We start from the raw sequence: 14,252 nt of genomic DNA, 5'->3' as shown, positions 1-14,252 counted from the left end.
CAGCTATAAGTCCCCTTACCTGGCAGCCAGACTGGCTTGCAAAGTCTCCTTAAGGAGAATAGTGTTCCCCCGTGGTCCCCACATAGCTTTCTCATGAGCCAGATCAGACACCCCCATACTTTGCACTGACGAGGGGCAAGCACCCCGAAACACCGTGTCTGCAAATTGGGATTCTGATCTGGCTTATATATCCTGAGTCATATTGCAAAGGATTGTCAAAAATCCACTTGTGACTTTTAGGATCGCTACTTCCAATAGGTGGCGCTGTGCTAGAGTTTGTCTCCTTTACTGGAGAGACAATTTGAATATTTCCCAGAGGGGCATTGCAGCTATAAGTCCCCTCACCTGGCAGCCAGACTGGCTTGCAAAGTCTCCTTAAGGAGAATAGTGTTCCCCCGTGGAATTTTAGGGGCATTGCAGCTATAAGTCCCCTTACCTGGCAGCCAGACTGGCTTGCAAAGTCTCCTTAAGGAGAATAGTGTTCCCCCGTGGTCCCCACATAGCTTTCTCATGAGCCAGATCAGACACCCCCATACTTTGCACTGACGAGGGGCAAGCACCCCGAAACACCGTGTCTGCAAATTGGGATTCTGATCTGGCTTATATATCCTGAGTCATATTGCAAAGGATTGTCAAAAATCCACTTGTGACTTTTAGGATCGCTACTTCCAATAGGTGGCGCTGTGCTAGAGTTTGTCTCCTTTACTGGAGAGACAATTTGAATATCTAGATTTCCTGATCTATGAAGAGAAGATCCCCCCCCCAATGCCGAGCGCCAACAGAACAGTCCCTTCAGTCAAGGATTGGAGTCCATTTATTGTGTATTCTACAGCACTAAAGTTGCATAAAATTTGAGTTAAGGGTCGGCCTCAACACCCTCCTCATCCGTGCATTCTGGTGAAGTTGGCCAGAACTGTGATGGTGGGTGAGAGCAGTGAGGAGGGGATGGCTGTCAGCTGGGGGCAGGTATAGCTCCAGCCAGCAGAGGCCAGGTAGCCTAGAGGCACATGGGGATCGCTGGCAAGAAGCTCAGCATGTAAGCAAAGCCCCCACCCCCCCTCTCCCCAAAAAAAAAAAAAAAAAATTATAAAAAAAGGGCCTAAAAAAGGTGCCAATTACAGGGACAGGCAAATCTTTTTTTTTACTCCAGACAACCCCTTTCTGAGCTTCTTTGCTCCCCTCCCCCATGGTCGGACTAGGAGTTTATAAATAGTGGTGTCTGAGTCTGGGGGAGGGGAGCAAAAACGCTAACCCAGAAGTACAGATATTTACTAGACTTGGGGTATGTGCACATGAGTATTTGGGTGGAGAATTTCTGCATCTCATGGCAAGGAAAACGCAGTGCTAAAATACAAGTTTATGCAGCGTTCCTTTAAACTGCTTTCAAATGAGCATGCAAAAACGCTGAAAGAATTGACATGCTGCAGATTATCCTCTGCGCTAAATCTGCAAAGCGAAAAATAAAAACAAAAAACACATGCCTCATGTGCACAGCACTTCAGGGTTCTCTGCCTTTGCTGGCATCGGGATTTTATTGCAGTTGTGACAAAACTGCACTACAACCGGCATAAGGCTATGTGTCCACGGTAGAATGTACCTGCGGATTTTTCTGCATGAAAATCCGCGACTTTCGCGGCAAATCCGCACCTTATTTTTGCCGCGGATTTACTGCGAATTTGCAGCGGATTTTTTTTTTTCCCCATTCTATACCCAAAATCTGCACCAAAATCCGAAACAATAATTAACATGCTGCAGATTTTTCCGGATCAAAATCCGCGGCAAATCCGCCGCGGAAAAATCCGCAGCATGGACACAGCATTTCCAAAATGCCATTGAAATGGCTTGGAAGTGCCGCTGCTGATTTTCGGAAAATCCGCAGCGTGGGCACATAGCCTAAGGGTATGTGCACACGTTGCCTCGAGTCCCTGCATAAATTTCTGCAGCGATTTGACAGCACATGTGGCGTCAAAAATCACTGTAGAAACACTGCGTAATGAATGCAGTGAAAAGCCGATTTCATGCACTCTGGATGCAGCCTCCACCATAGACAGAGCGGGAGCTGCATCCAAAGTACACGGAATAAGTGACATGTTGCTTTTTAGAATGCAGCGATTTGGCAGCATGCAAATAACTGTTCTAAAACGCAACATGCGCATGGATTATGCACAATCTTCATAGATTGCATGCGTCCTGCGTCCCCAGCACAGTTACGCTGCAGTGCAATGCGCGTTTTTGCTCACTGTTTTTATGCATCTTTTCTCAGTGAACAATGTCATTAAAGACTGTTGAAAAAAAAAAAAAGTCTGATGTCATTTCCTTCTTCCATATGTTCTTTATTCTCCACCAGTGTATGTAGGAGAGCAGACAGCTGCAGAACTACAAGGTTCAGCATGCTCCATCCAGGACTGTATGCTTGAGGGAGAGTCAGGGGGAGCAGACCTACAAGGCTCAGCATCCTCCATCCAATAGTGTATGCAGGAGAGCAGACAGCAGCTGTCGAACTACAAGGCTCAGCATCCTCCTTCCAGGACTGTATGCAGGATTTCTTTGCCCCCCCCCAAACAAAAAAAACGACGTGGGCTTCGCCATATTTTTGTATGCTAGCCGGGTACAGCAGGCAGGTACGGGCTGCCCCCAACCCCCAGCTGCCTATTTGTACCCGGCTGGGAACCAAAAATATAGGGAAGCCCTTTTTTTTTTTTAAATTATTTCATGAAAAAATGTTAAAAAAAAAAATGACGTGAGCTTCGCCCAATTTGAGTCCAGCCGGGACAAGGCTCAGCATGCTCCATCCAGGACTGTATGCAGGAGTTTTGTCCCCCCCACCCCCCCCCAAAAATGACATGGGCTTAGCCATATTTTTGTATGCTAGCCAGGTACAGGCTGCGCCCCACATCCAGCTGCCTATTTGTACCCGGCTGGGAACCAAAAATATAGGGAAGCCCCTTTTGTTTTTTTTTGTTTGTTTTATTTTTATTTCATGAATTGCATGAAATACATTTTTTAAAAAAATAATCGTGGGCTTCGCCCAATTTTTGAGTCAAGCCAGGTACAACTAGGCAGCTGGGGATTGGAATCTGCAGTGCAGAGTGCCCAAGCTTTCTGGGCACCCCAGCTGCGAATTGCAGTCCGCAGCCACCCTTGAAAATGGCGCTTTCATAGAAACGCCATGTTCTTCCAGCTGCCTTGATGCCGGTGGCTCGCTGGGTAATAATTGGGTTAGGACTAGCTGTATATCAGCTGGCCCTAAGCCCGAAATTCATGGTGTCACGCCAATATTAGACATGGCCACCATGAATTTCTAGTAAAGATAAAAAAAACAAAAAAAAAAAAAAACAAACACAAAAATAAATTTTATTAGAAATAAAACACAAATTAGTGACTCCATCTTTATTGAAATAAAGACCCCCCCCCCCCTCCCCTCCGCAGTAATCCTGGGTCAAGGGTCCCGTGCCATCCAATCCGGATCCAATATCATCTGATCGGTTTGCTGGAAGGCATACCGATCAGATGATGTCAGGTTTAAGGATGTGAATCACATCACCCAGCAGCTGATATTGTATAAAAGCTGGTTATCAAAAAAAAAAAAAAAAAAAAAAAAAAAAAAGTTTTACACACGTTTGTGCGGACTCCCGTCCGATCGCTGCAGGAGCTGCCGGTAATCAGTTAAGCGGTCTCCTGACTGCGTCAGCTGATAGTTGAAGCCGGCCGGGCGGTAAAAAGCCGGCATCACCGCGAGACCGACGCGTCAGGTGCCGCATCAGGTGATCACCGCTAGGTCTTGCAGCTATCAGAAGTCTGCACACAGCCGAAGCCGCGGTACCGGGAGAGGAGCTGGGAGCGGACATGGCAGCGGGAGTCTGCAGACAGGCGAGTATGACATTTTTTTTTCTACTGTTCACGTTTTGATTTCGCAGCTGCTTCCATCTCCCGCCCGGCCATGGCGCTGCACGGGAGCAGACATGCCGCCCTACGGGAGGTGGAGGCAACGGTGGCGGTACCGGGAGGATTCACGCTTCTGTGTTTACTAACAGAAAGAATCCTCTTCATGTCACTGTACTACCCACCGCTTGCATTTATAGCTGCGTTTTTAGTTATAGCAACGCACTAAAACGCAGCTATATTTACAATTTGCGTTTTTCATTGCTTTTTTGAACATCTCATTGAACTCAATGGGTGGAAAATGCAAAAATAATTGACATGCTGCGTTTGTGTGTGCACCACAAAAACGCAGCTAAAAAAAAACAAAAAAAAAAAAAACGCTGTGAGCAGACAGCAAAAATAAAAAATCAGACTTTGCTGGGGAAGCAAAGTCATGCAGTTTTCTGAGCAAAAACGCACCCGAAAAACGCACTGTGTGAACTTAGCCTAACAGTTTACTCTAAGTGCATGTAGAGTGGGGATTGATGAATCAGCCCTTTCAGCATGGAGTTTGCGAGAAAAGGAATACTGGAGCAAATTACAACGCAGTTTAAAAAAAAAACAAAAAAAAAAACAAACACACACAACACTTCTGTATGAACCACTCTTGAAATTTAATTTGTACAGTTTATCCTTGGGCATTTATAGAACATAGTGTATATATAAACTAAGGCTCATTTGCAAGAACATGAACGCTGACCCTGCTCACACGCTGTATATATTTCACCCCGGATTATGGGAGTTGGCAAATCCGAGGGCCAAGAACAGTGCAGATAGGAATGCAGGACACCATACTGTCACATGGACAAGTCCTGGCGCTCCGTGAATGCTCATTAATGAGTGATGTCACTACAGTCTATGTTCTCTAACTGCTTGCAGCAATAAACAGAAGCTTCGAGTCCTGCCCAGACTGGTTAGATGTATTCTTGAGGGTTGGATCTACACACAAATGTTTACTGATTTTGTCACCAAAGATACACAGTGCCCCAGTATGCAGAAAGACAGTCAGAAGGAGCACGTCTGACAATACGGACGATTCTTCACCAATGCGTTTATTTGTGCTAATCTACTGTCATCTTGACTACATGGTGCACAAATTACAGAAGTATGAAGGAGGCCTAGAAGTACATGTTGCAATAATGGGAAGCAGTCACCTTCCTGCACTGACTGCTTGTAACAAATGTTTGGTACGAAAATCTTTACAGAAAAGAAAAAAAAAAAAAAAAAAAAAAAAAGGTAAAAATAAAAATGAAAAATGGGGTCAGTCTCATACTCCGGTGTTCTCTTACCGGAGGGGGCAGCAGTGGTGGTGAAGCGGGGTCACAGGAGGCAGATGTGCTGGCAGGTGCGGCGGGTCAGTGGCCGCGGGGTCCGTGGTGGCAGGAGCCGCAGGGTCCGTGGTGGCGGCAGAGTCGTGCAGCAGGCCAGTGCTGTGAGTGTCCCAGTGTTCGCGGTCCCGGTTCAAATAATGGCGCCTGGAGCGGCGCATGCGCAGATTTAGCTCTCATCCAAGAGCTCCTTCTGCACACGCGCCCGCTCCCGGCGCCATCATTTGAAACTGGGACCGCGGACAAAGTGGGTAACCTGCTGTACAGCCGCCCGCACGCACAGAGTGGCAAGCCAGCAGGCGGCCCGCCCGCCCGCAAGCACAGGCACCCGGCGGCCCGCCCGCCCGCAAGCACAGGCACCCGGCGGCCCGCCCGCCCGCAAGCACAGGCACCCGGCGGCCCGCCCGCCCGCAAGCACAGGCACCCGGCGGCCCGCCCGCCCGCCCGCAAGCACAGGCACCCGGCGGCCGCCCGCCCGCCCGCAAGCACAGGCACCCGGCGGCCGCCCGCCCGCAAGCACAGGCACCCGGCAGCCGCCCGCCCGCAAGCACAGGCACCCGGCGGCCCGCCCGCCCGCAAGCACAGGCACCCGGCGGCCCGCCCGCCCGCAAGCACAGGCACCCGGCGGCCGCCCGCCCGCAAGCACAGGCACCCGGCAGCCGCCCGCCCGCAAGCACAGGCACCCGGCAGCCGCCCGCCCGCAAGCACAGGCACCCGGCAGCCGCCCGCCCGCAAGCACAGGCACCCGGCAGCCGCCCGCCGCACAGACAGGACTCCCAGGTAAAGATATATTCGGATTTTAAGACGCACCTCTCATTTTCCTCCTACATCTTTGGGAGGAAAAGTGAGTCTTGTAATCCGAAAAATACGGTATATAATGTGCTAAGAAGTGTGAATATTCTCAAGGATACACTTAATTGTATCACTTAAATGAGTTTTCCCAAGAACACAACTTTATTTTATTCAATAAATCTTAGAATAATAATTTATACTATTAGGCTGCATGCCCACAATCTGTGTTTGCAGCGTTTTGGATGGTGCGTGTTTTTGCTGTATCCAAATCGCTGCGTTGTACAGAACAAGCACAGTGGATGGGATTTCTAGAAATCCCATGCCCACTGTGCGTGTACTGCACACAGCAAAAGCTGACCTGCGGTGTGGCTTACCTGAGCTGCAGCATGTCAATTTTCTGCTGCGGAGTCACAAGCATCCTCCGTAGGGTGAACACAAGCGAGAGACCACAGCGGCCCAAACCCAGAGGCTCTGTGCCCACGTTGCGTATTTGCATGCAGTTACGCTGCATATTGCACTGCAGTGTAACTGTATGCATCCTGCGTCCCCAGCACAATCTATGAAGATTGTGCATAATCCATGTGCACAACGCGTTTTAAAACGCAGCGTTTCGGCTGCTGCCAAGATGCTGCGTTCTAAAAAGCAACATGTCACTTCTTTTGTGCGTTTTGGTTGCAATTTCGGTGTATCCCTCTCCCTCCTCTCTGAAACTCACTAATCACTGACAGAACACTGGCGTGGCTGTTACACTGCGGCGCCCCCCCCCAATTTTGATACCAGCCAAGATAAAGGCACATGGCTGAAGGCTGGTATTCTCAGGATGGGGAGCCCCACGTTATGGGGAGCCCCCAGCCTAAAAATATCAGCCAGCAGCCACCCAGAATTGCCGCATCGATTAGATGCAACAGTCCCGGGACTCTACCCGGCTCATCCAGAATTGCCCTGGTGCGGTGGAAATCTGGGTAATAAAAAGGAGTTAATGGCAGCCCATAGCTGCCACAAAGTCCCACGTTAATCATTGCAGGCGTCTATGAGACACCCCCAATGATTAACCTGTAAGTGAAAGTAAATAAACACATACACCGAAAAAAAAAAAAAAAAATCCTTTATTTGAAATAAAAGACAAAAAAAAAACAAAAAAAAAACCCACCCTATTAAAATCCCCAAACACCCGGGTCCGGTGTAATCCTCACGAGGTCCCACGACGCATCCAGCTCTGCTACATGAAACTGACAGGAGCGGCCGTAGAACACCGCTGCTCCTGTCAGCTCCACGCAGCAACTGAAGTGAGTCACCCTGTCAGCGGAGACGTCACTCAGGCTACCCGCGCCCACAGGTCTCGGGTGGAGGACTCGAGCTGGCCGCGGGTAACCTGAGTGACAGCACAGCTGATCGCGCAGCTCACTGCAGTCACTCAGGGGATTTGCGGTCTCCGGTGAGTCCTTCATCTGTGATCGAAAATCAAGCCGCGGCACACGCACAGAGCCGCGCAATCACAATGAAGTCGGGTGAAGTTCATCCCGAGTTCATTCTGATCGCGCGGCAGTGTCTCGCGGCCAGCCGTGCTTTTTAACAGTATGGTCGCACTCTGCTCTGCTGCAAGTCTATAGGGATGCAGCACAGCCGAGTGAAACTGCACTGTCAAAAATGTGTGTTCTGGAAGCATCTAGAACACATGAATTCAGCAGGAATTCTGCAGATACAATGTGTCTCAGAACGCAGCTTTTCGGCTGCGTTCTGAGACGCACATGCAGTGACTATACGCTGTGGAATAGAACGCAACGTGGGCACATAGCCCGATAGTGGGAGCGGGCAGCTGTGGTCTCCTGCAGAAGAGACTCACGGCCCCGCAGGTCAGGACGCAGAGGATCCTGATCATGGGCACATACCCTTAGATGTGTTGAGAACTTATAAGTGTGACCCTGCTATGCACTGTGTAATGGCCGTGTGACTGCACAGAGACCTCGTCTGATCATACCATCTCTCCTGGGCCGGGGAGGAAGCAAGAGTACAAAGGCATTACAGCATGGGATCATAGCAGATACTGGTTTTGTTTTTTTTTGGTAAAGCATTTCCCTTCCTATTTTTTTGTTTGTAAAAAATATTTTACCTCATAGAAAGAATAATCTGTGATCCCATGAAGTAATGTCTATACATTATTACGTCTCAGCACAGGAACATATTTTTCTAAACACATCCAGTTGTGGAACTTATTCTATGATCTCTTGATTAAAATAAACATTAAAATGAATGTTGTTCGTGGGAAAACCCCTTTAAGGATGTTGTATGGGACTGGAAAATAGATCTCTGCTTCAGGCAAACTACCCAACACCTGTCTATGGGCTGTATCTGGAATTCACGCTGCCATCCCACACACAACCTGTGGACAAGTGCTGTGCAGCGTTTTGGACAAAAGCAGCTTTTTTTTTTACCTAGACAACCCTTTTAATATACAAAGATTAGATCAACTAATTTCTTTAGAGATTACTGTGGATGAAAGCCAAAACCTCAAACTTTTTGTGGAGGGAAAGCTACACAGTCCTTACTGCACCATAAGCCAATAAATGAGGTGCTGGAACCAGTAAACAGTTTAAAAAGAAGCTATGGAAAAGGGTTCATCTACTGCCAACAAGGGAAAACGTTACTGAAGATCCCATTTATATATCAGGACCTGGATAACAAACATCAGTTCCAGTAAACAACTTAACAAAAACGCTGAGAGCCATGAAAGCATAAATGGATCTTTTTTAGCCAGTTAGGCCAAAACCAGAAGTGAGAAAATAAATAAAATGCAAAAGTGGTGCCCAAGTTCCTATTATACTTCTCCTTTGACTGTTCCACGCCTGATTAAGTCTTACAAATACTGGAGGTAAAAAAAAAAAATAAAAAAATAAATAAATAAATCGAATACTCAAGGTATGCACGTGGCCTCAGACGAACTTAAAATAATTAACTTTTACCTAGTGGCCAAGCAATAAACCACACAAACATGACATGCTGGCTTCTAGGCCCATTGACTATGGCCATTTTAGTCTCCACATCTTCCAAGTATCTGTAGCATTGGATCTGTCAGGAGAAGGTGATACATAATACCACTGTTATGCGATCGTTCTGCAATCCTGAATGATGAATCCACAGATGGAAATTACACCTTTTGTCTATAAATCATTAGTAAGCTTTTTAGGGCAATTATAAATCTGACTGCGTTATATAACAATATTGGAATTTCTATGTCACTGCAATGTCAAGAGGAAAACTAATGTTCTCGGCACATAAGCGGCACAGCTTCTAGATTTCAGAAGTGCCAGCACAGTGCCACTTCCACCAACCCAGTAATTAAGAGAACTGAACAATGGGCGATTGTACCTGCAGGAGAATACACAAGGACATTCCCTGTTGTAGGAGCCTGCGGGTCAAGGAGGTGCAAATAAAAGGGCAAACACAAAAAAAATAAAAAATAAACAAAGAGCAATATGCAGCATCAACATATATACAGCTAGCTTTTTCTTCTACTGTACTAAGTGATTTTCCTGTTCCTGGATTGACTAGTTATGAGATATTTTAAAGGTTGTTTCTTCTCTTAATACAGCAACTGTAAAATTAAACTAAAACCTATACCATACATAGGATTATCAGCATAAAACCCCCAAAACCAACACCTAGCCTACATATGCAAAATAAGAAAACTCAGATGGCCGATACGTGACAGCAGAGGACATGCCGATCAGAATAACTTGGTAAGAGAGCAAGGAAATTCTTCATATTTGTGAAGAAATGAGAAACTACTTATTCACCCGAATACATTTACAAATAAGGCCCCTCCCCCTATGCAGTGTATAGATTTAGGAGACATATGGCTGTGATGAAACATTTACCTTTCACACTCTTCCTATTAACATCGGCTCCTTTTTCGAGCAGGAATTGAGCTATCTCCTTGTGACCTTTGTAGCAGGAGATCATCAGACAAGTGTGCCCGTGCCGGTTGGCTACTTCCAAGTCAGCTTTGTGCTCTACCAAATACTTCACAATCTCCAGATGCCCGTCAAAGCAGGCTGCTCTTAATGGAGTAGAATTAGTAAGGGTTGTGTTGTTCACAGAAGCGCCATGATCCAAAAGCGACTGGACAACTTTCAGGTGACCGGCTGCAGAGGCTGCCCAGAGAGGCGGTGCTCCTTCTATAGTCTCGCCATCAAAATTAACAGATCCCCCGATTTCCACAGAGGCACTGCACTGATCCAGCAGGTAATCCACCATATCCAGGTGGCCATATCGAGCTGCCATTAGAAGGGGTGTAGCTCCATTGGTTTTCTCGGACATTAACAAAACCACTTCGTCTTTGGCCTTGTTTTCCAGCAGCTTGGAAAGAAGGCGCAGCTTGCCATCACGAGCAGCATTAAAAACTGCCGTCTTGAGATCCATGGTCGCTCTCATGCAAATACTCGTTTGTGTTAGAAGAGACCAAAGTCTGTTTCAACGACGGCCAGAATTTTCCAAAAAAGGCACAAGAGAAATGAACAAGGTCCTGCCTGTTGTCTCAGGAGAAGCATAAATAGGGACTCACAGACGCATAAAGCTGAAGAGAAAACAGAAATAAGGAATTAGTGTGTTTAGTGGAACGCCATTAACATCCATTACAGGTCGTTATGTAATAGCACAACCATAGAGTTACACAATACTAAGATACGTCAATACAAACGCATTACAAATACAATCACGAAAAGCCGCCTCCATGTACCCAATGGCCAATTTCAGAATAAAGCTTTTCTGGAAATTTGGCCGCTACTCCATGTGAAAAACAGAGACTGTAAATGGGAAACCCTGAGGAACGGAGCATTGTCATGGCAAACCCACCAAAAAGGCATTCTTAAAGGGAACCTGTCACCGCTTTTTTGGCCTATAAGCTGCGGCCACCACCACCGGGCTCTTATATACAGCATTCTAACATGCTGTATATAAGTGCCCAGGCCAGGGGTATAACATAAAAAACACTTTATAATACTTACCTAACAGTCGCGCTGTGGGCCTTATGGGCGTCTCCGTTGTCCGGTGCCAGCGCCTCCTCATTTGGCCATCTTCGTCCTCTTTCTGAAGCCTGTGTGCATTACGCGGCTACGTCATACACACTCGCCGGTCCTGCGCAGGTGCACTACAATACTTTGATCTCCCCTACTCATGGCAGATCAAAGTGTGCGTACTCAGGACCTGACTGCCGGCGAGTGTGTATGACGTCGGACCCGTCATGCACCGCGGCTAGAGAAGCAGGAGAACAAAGATGGACAAAAGAGGCGGCGCCGGCATTGGAGACGCCCATAAGGCCCATAGCATGACCGTTGGGTAAGTATTATAAAGTGTTTTTATGTTATACCCCTGGCCTGGGCTCTTATATACATGCATGTTAGAATGCTATATATAAGAGCCCGGTGATGGCCGCAGTTTATAGGCCAAAAAAGTGGTGACAGGTTCCCTTTAAATTTTAAGCAAAAGACAAAATTGGAAGAAATATGCTCCAATATGAGCACATATGTATCAGTTCTTCTGGCCGAAGGTACTAGGCTCACCAAATTACATGGGATCACCCCATGAGGGTAAACAATGGGGATGGGTATAACTGAGGGGGTTCAGCTCAGAATACTTGTTACCTATAGTAGAGTGCTATTGGACTGAGTTTTGGGAGGATAATCCATTTAATTTATAGACCGGATTGTACGACTGCTGTATTCAGTATTATAATGTCTCCAGCTCTACATAAGATTTGTCTTAAGAGTTTGCACATCTGAAAAATACATTTTGGACTATCCTGAGAAGATACTGGACCTGCAGATTTATCTACAGGAATGATAGGAATCTCCCTATTTTTGCGTAAATACATCATAAGGGAAGGAGGCCAGAACAGCAGACGTTATATGGTACAGCCGGGGACCAGTCCTGAACCGTTTCCCAAATCTACATTTTGTTCCAGATACAGACAGGGCAACCCTACATGTAGATATTCGGCCTGGTATACAGTGCTGTACTTTGTTCTGGAATTTCACTGCAGATTCCTCCACAAATTCATATCATGTGAACCTACCCTTCACTTTTTAAAAGTACATATAAAAAAAAAAAAAAAAAAAAAAAAGATAGATCCCCATCACTCAGATCAAGATCAGATCTTTACCAGGATTTAATCATTGTGTCCAGTTTTACCATCAGTGATTTTCTCATATGCCCCCCCGCCCCTAAAAAACCAAAATCATTAAAATGTTTAAAAACAAAGTGAATGGATGTCCTCTGTGTGCTGAGATTTTCACAGACCCATAGATTTGTATGAGCAACTGATGAAAAACAGACAAATATTATTCATGATTGTCTAATGCAATTCTACCGTAATACTCAGGGAACCCCAGCAGATTACATATGAAGGTGACAAGAGTATACCTTATATCCAGTAAATAAAAAAAAAAAAAATACTGTCATGACGTTTGCGAATGTGTTGTGTCTCAGACTTTGGTTTCGCAGTGTCAGTTATAACATGGATCCATGTTCCTTTAATGTATTCTTTAAAACTCAATAAAACTTTAAATTGGAAAAAAAAAAAAATGAAAAAAAAAAAAAGTCCACGCCACCTATTCAGCTCCCTATCACTGTGAACCCCCCCCCCCCCTCTCAATCACAAGACCCACCAGCCAATATTACTGATACCAGCGAGTACAGAAGGCACTGCTGAGACCACTCAGGGTATTGAGATGGAGGGAAGCGACGTCACAGGAGAAGTAAACAAGAGCTGAGGAAAAATGGGCAGCGAGGAAGATTTCACAAGGCATCATCTCATCAGTTTCTACATGATTCAGACTTGGACTTTATGGAAGGAAAAGATCTTGGTCAATATTTCCAGCACAGAAGTCACTGTAAACAATCAATTAAAGGGGTATTCCAAAGATTATACACCGTACCCTACTCCCTGGATAAGGCATAACTTCCTGATCTCTGGGGGGGGCTGACAGCTGAGACCACCAGCGCTCAGTTATTTCCAGGAAAATCACACAACTAATGGAGCCAAGAACCAGCACCCCAGCATGCTCTGCAGCACCCGATTCTGAGGTTCAAAGAACCTCATCCCTGGGGGGCCCAGCACTCAGCCCCCGCCATTCTGAATATCCAACTAACATTAGTATGTTCACATGATCCAATAAAAAAAAATGTAGCAAAAGTACTGTCATGGCGAAGAACGGTATGTAACGGGGAGAAGCCAGAAAACCCCTCTACCAAGGTAAAATAAGGAGACTTGTGGGTCCAGGAAATAGGGAACACAGCTGTAACACGGCAGAGGGGTCCCCCAAAACACTGCAGGGAGGAAATTACAGATTACAATGGAATACGCTTCTACTGTGATTATATATATATATATATATATATATATATATATATATATATATATATATATACACACACACACACATATATACATACACACACTACTGATGTGTACTATATATCTCCTAGGTAGGATTTGAACACAGGTTTCCAACAAGCAACAATGCTAACCTCCAAGCCACCACATCAGCTTGAGATCATACACACACATTTCATATACTATACTATATATATACACACACACTGTACTCACATATACACACACACACCTAATGGCGGCGCCGGACATTGCCCCAGCAGCCGGAGTAACGTCCACACACGAGCACAGGACGGAAGCGGGGCAGGAAGCCTCTCACAGCGCGGAAGGTCACGTCCACGAGTGCCGCATTGGGCAGCCCGCACACACTCGCGGTGACACACATTCTCTGTGTATACGGACGGAAGTGAGGGGTGCAGCCGTCGCTACGCAGCTTTCACCACATGGACTGAGGGCAGGGAGTCTTTACCGCGGCCATGGTTACAGCTGTCTGTCCCTGATCTCCTCCCGGGACGTTGTGCGCCCTGCAGAAGCCGCTGCAGCCGAGCTGCCGGTGTGACGGGGCAGGCGGGGCTCTCCTCCGTCTGATAGGGACTCCACCTAACTTGCTAGAGCCCGTTAGTCATCAACAGGACAAAATGTAGCCAATCATAACAAAGGGGCGGGGCGGAAAGATCAACATTGTTCTCTTCGCATCACGACGTTCAGGCGTCTAAGTTAGGTTGAGCTAACAACGTCGTCGAGCGTCTGGGTGGAGGGAGAGGACAATGGTGTAGGGGACGGAGGTGTGGAGTGGGCGTGGTTTATGATGAGTGACGTAA

The 14,252-nt window shown here is 46.6% G+C and overlaps 1 protein-coding gene across 2 annotated transcripts in view; it reads right to left on the bottom strand.

Annotated features, from left to right (window-relative positions):
* Nucleotides 1-14,038, bottom strand: part of FEM1C (fem-1 homolog C) — a 62,134-nt gene extending 48,096 nt beyond the window's left edge. Inside the window, exons 1-2 of one of the 2 annotated variants that reach the window (XM_075324994.1) lie at nt 13,901-14,038; nt 9,917-10,614 (exon numbers count right to left, since the gene is read on the bottom strand). In XM_075324994.1, coding sequence (XP_075181109.1) covers nt 9,917-10,472 — 556 coding nt within the window. In that variant the 5' untranslated portion in view covers nt 10,473-10,614; nt 13,901-14,038. Of the gene's footprint in view, nt 1-9,916; nt 10,615-13,663; nt 13,867-13,900 lie in introns of those variants that run through there. The other variant, XM_075324995.1, reaches the window with a different exon arrangement.
* Nucleotides 14,039-14,252: the final 214 nt, after the last annotated feature.

This window comes from Anomaloglossus baeobatrachus, chromosome 1 (assembly GCF_048569485.1).
Source record: "Anomaloglossus baeobatrachus isolate aAnoBae1 chromosome 1, aAnoBae1.hap1, whole genome shotgun sequence".
NCBI lineage: Eukaryota > Metazoa > Chordata > Amphibia > Anura > Aromobatidae > Anomaloglossus > Anomaloglossus baeobatrachus.
The sequence above is the reverse complement of the archived record's forward strand: the minus strand, read 5'-3'. Positions and strand labels throughout refer to the sequence as shown.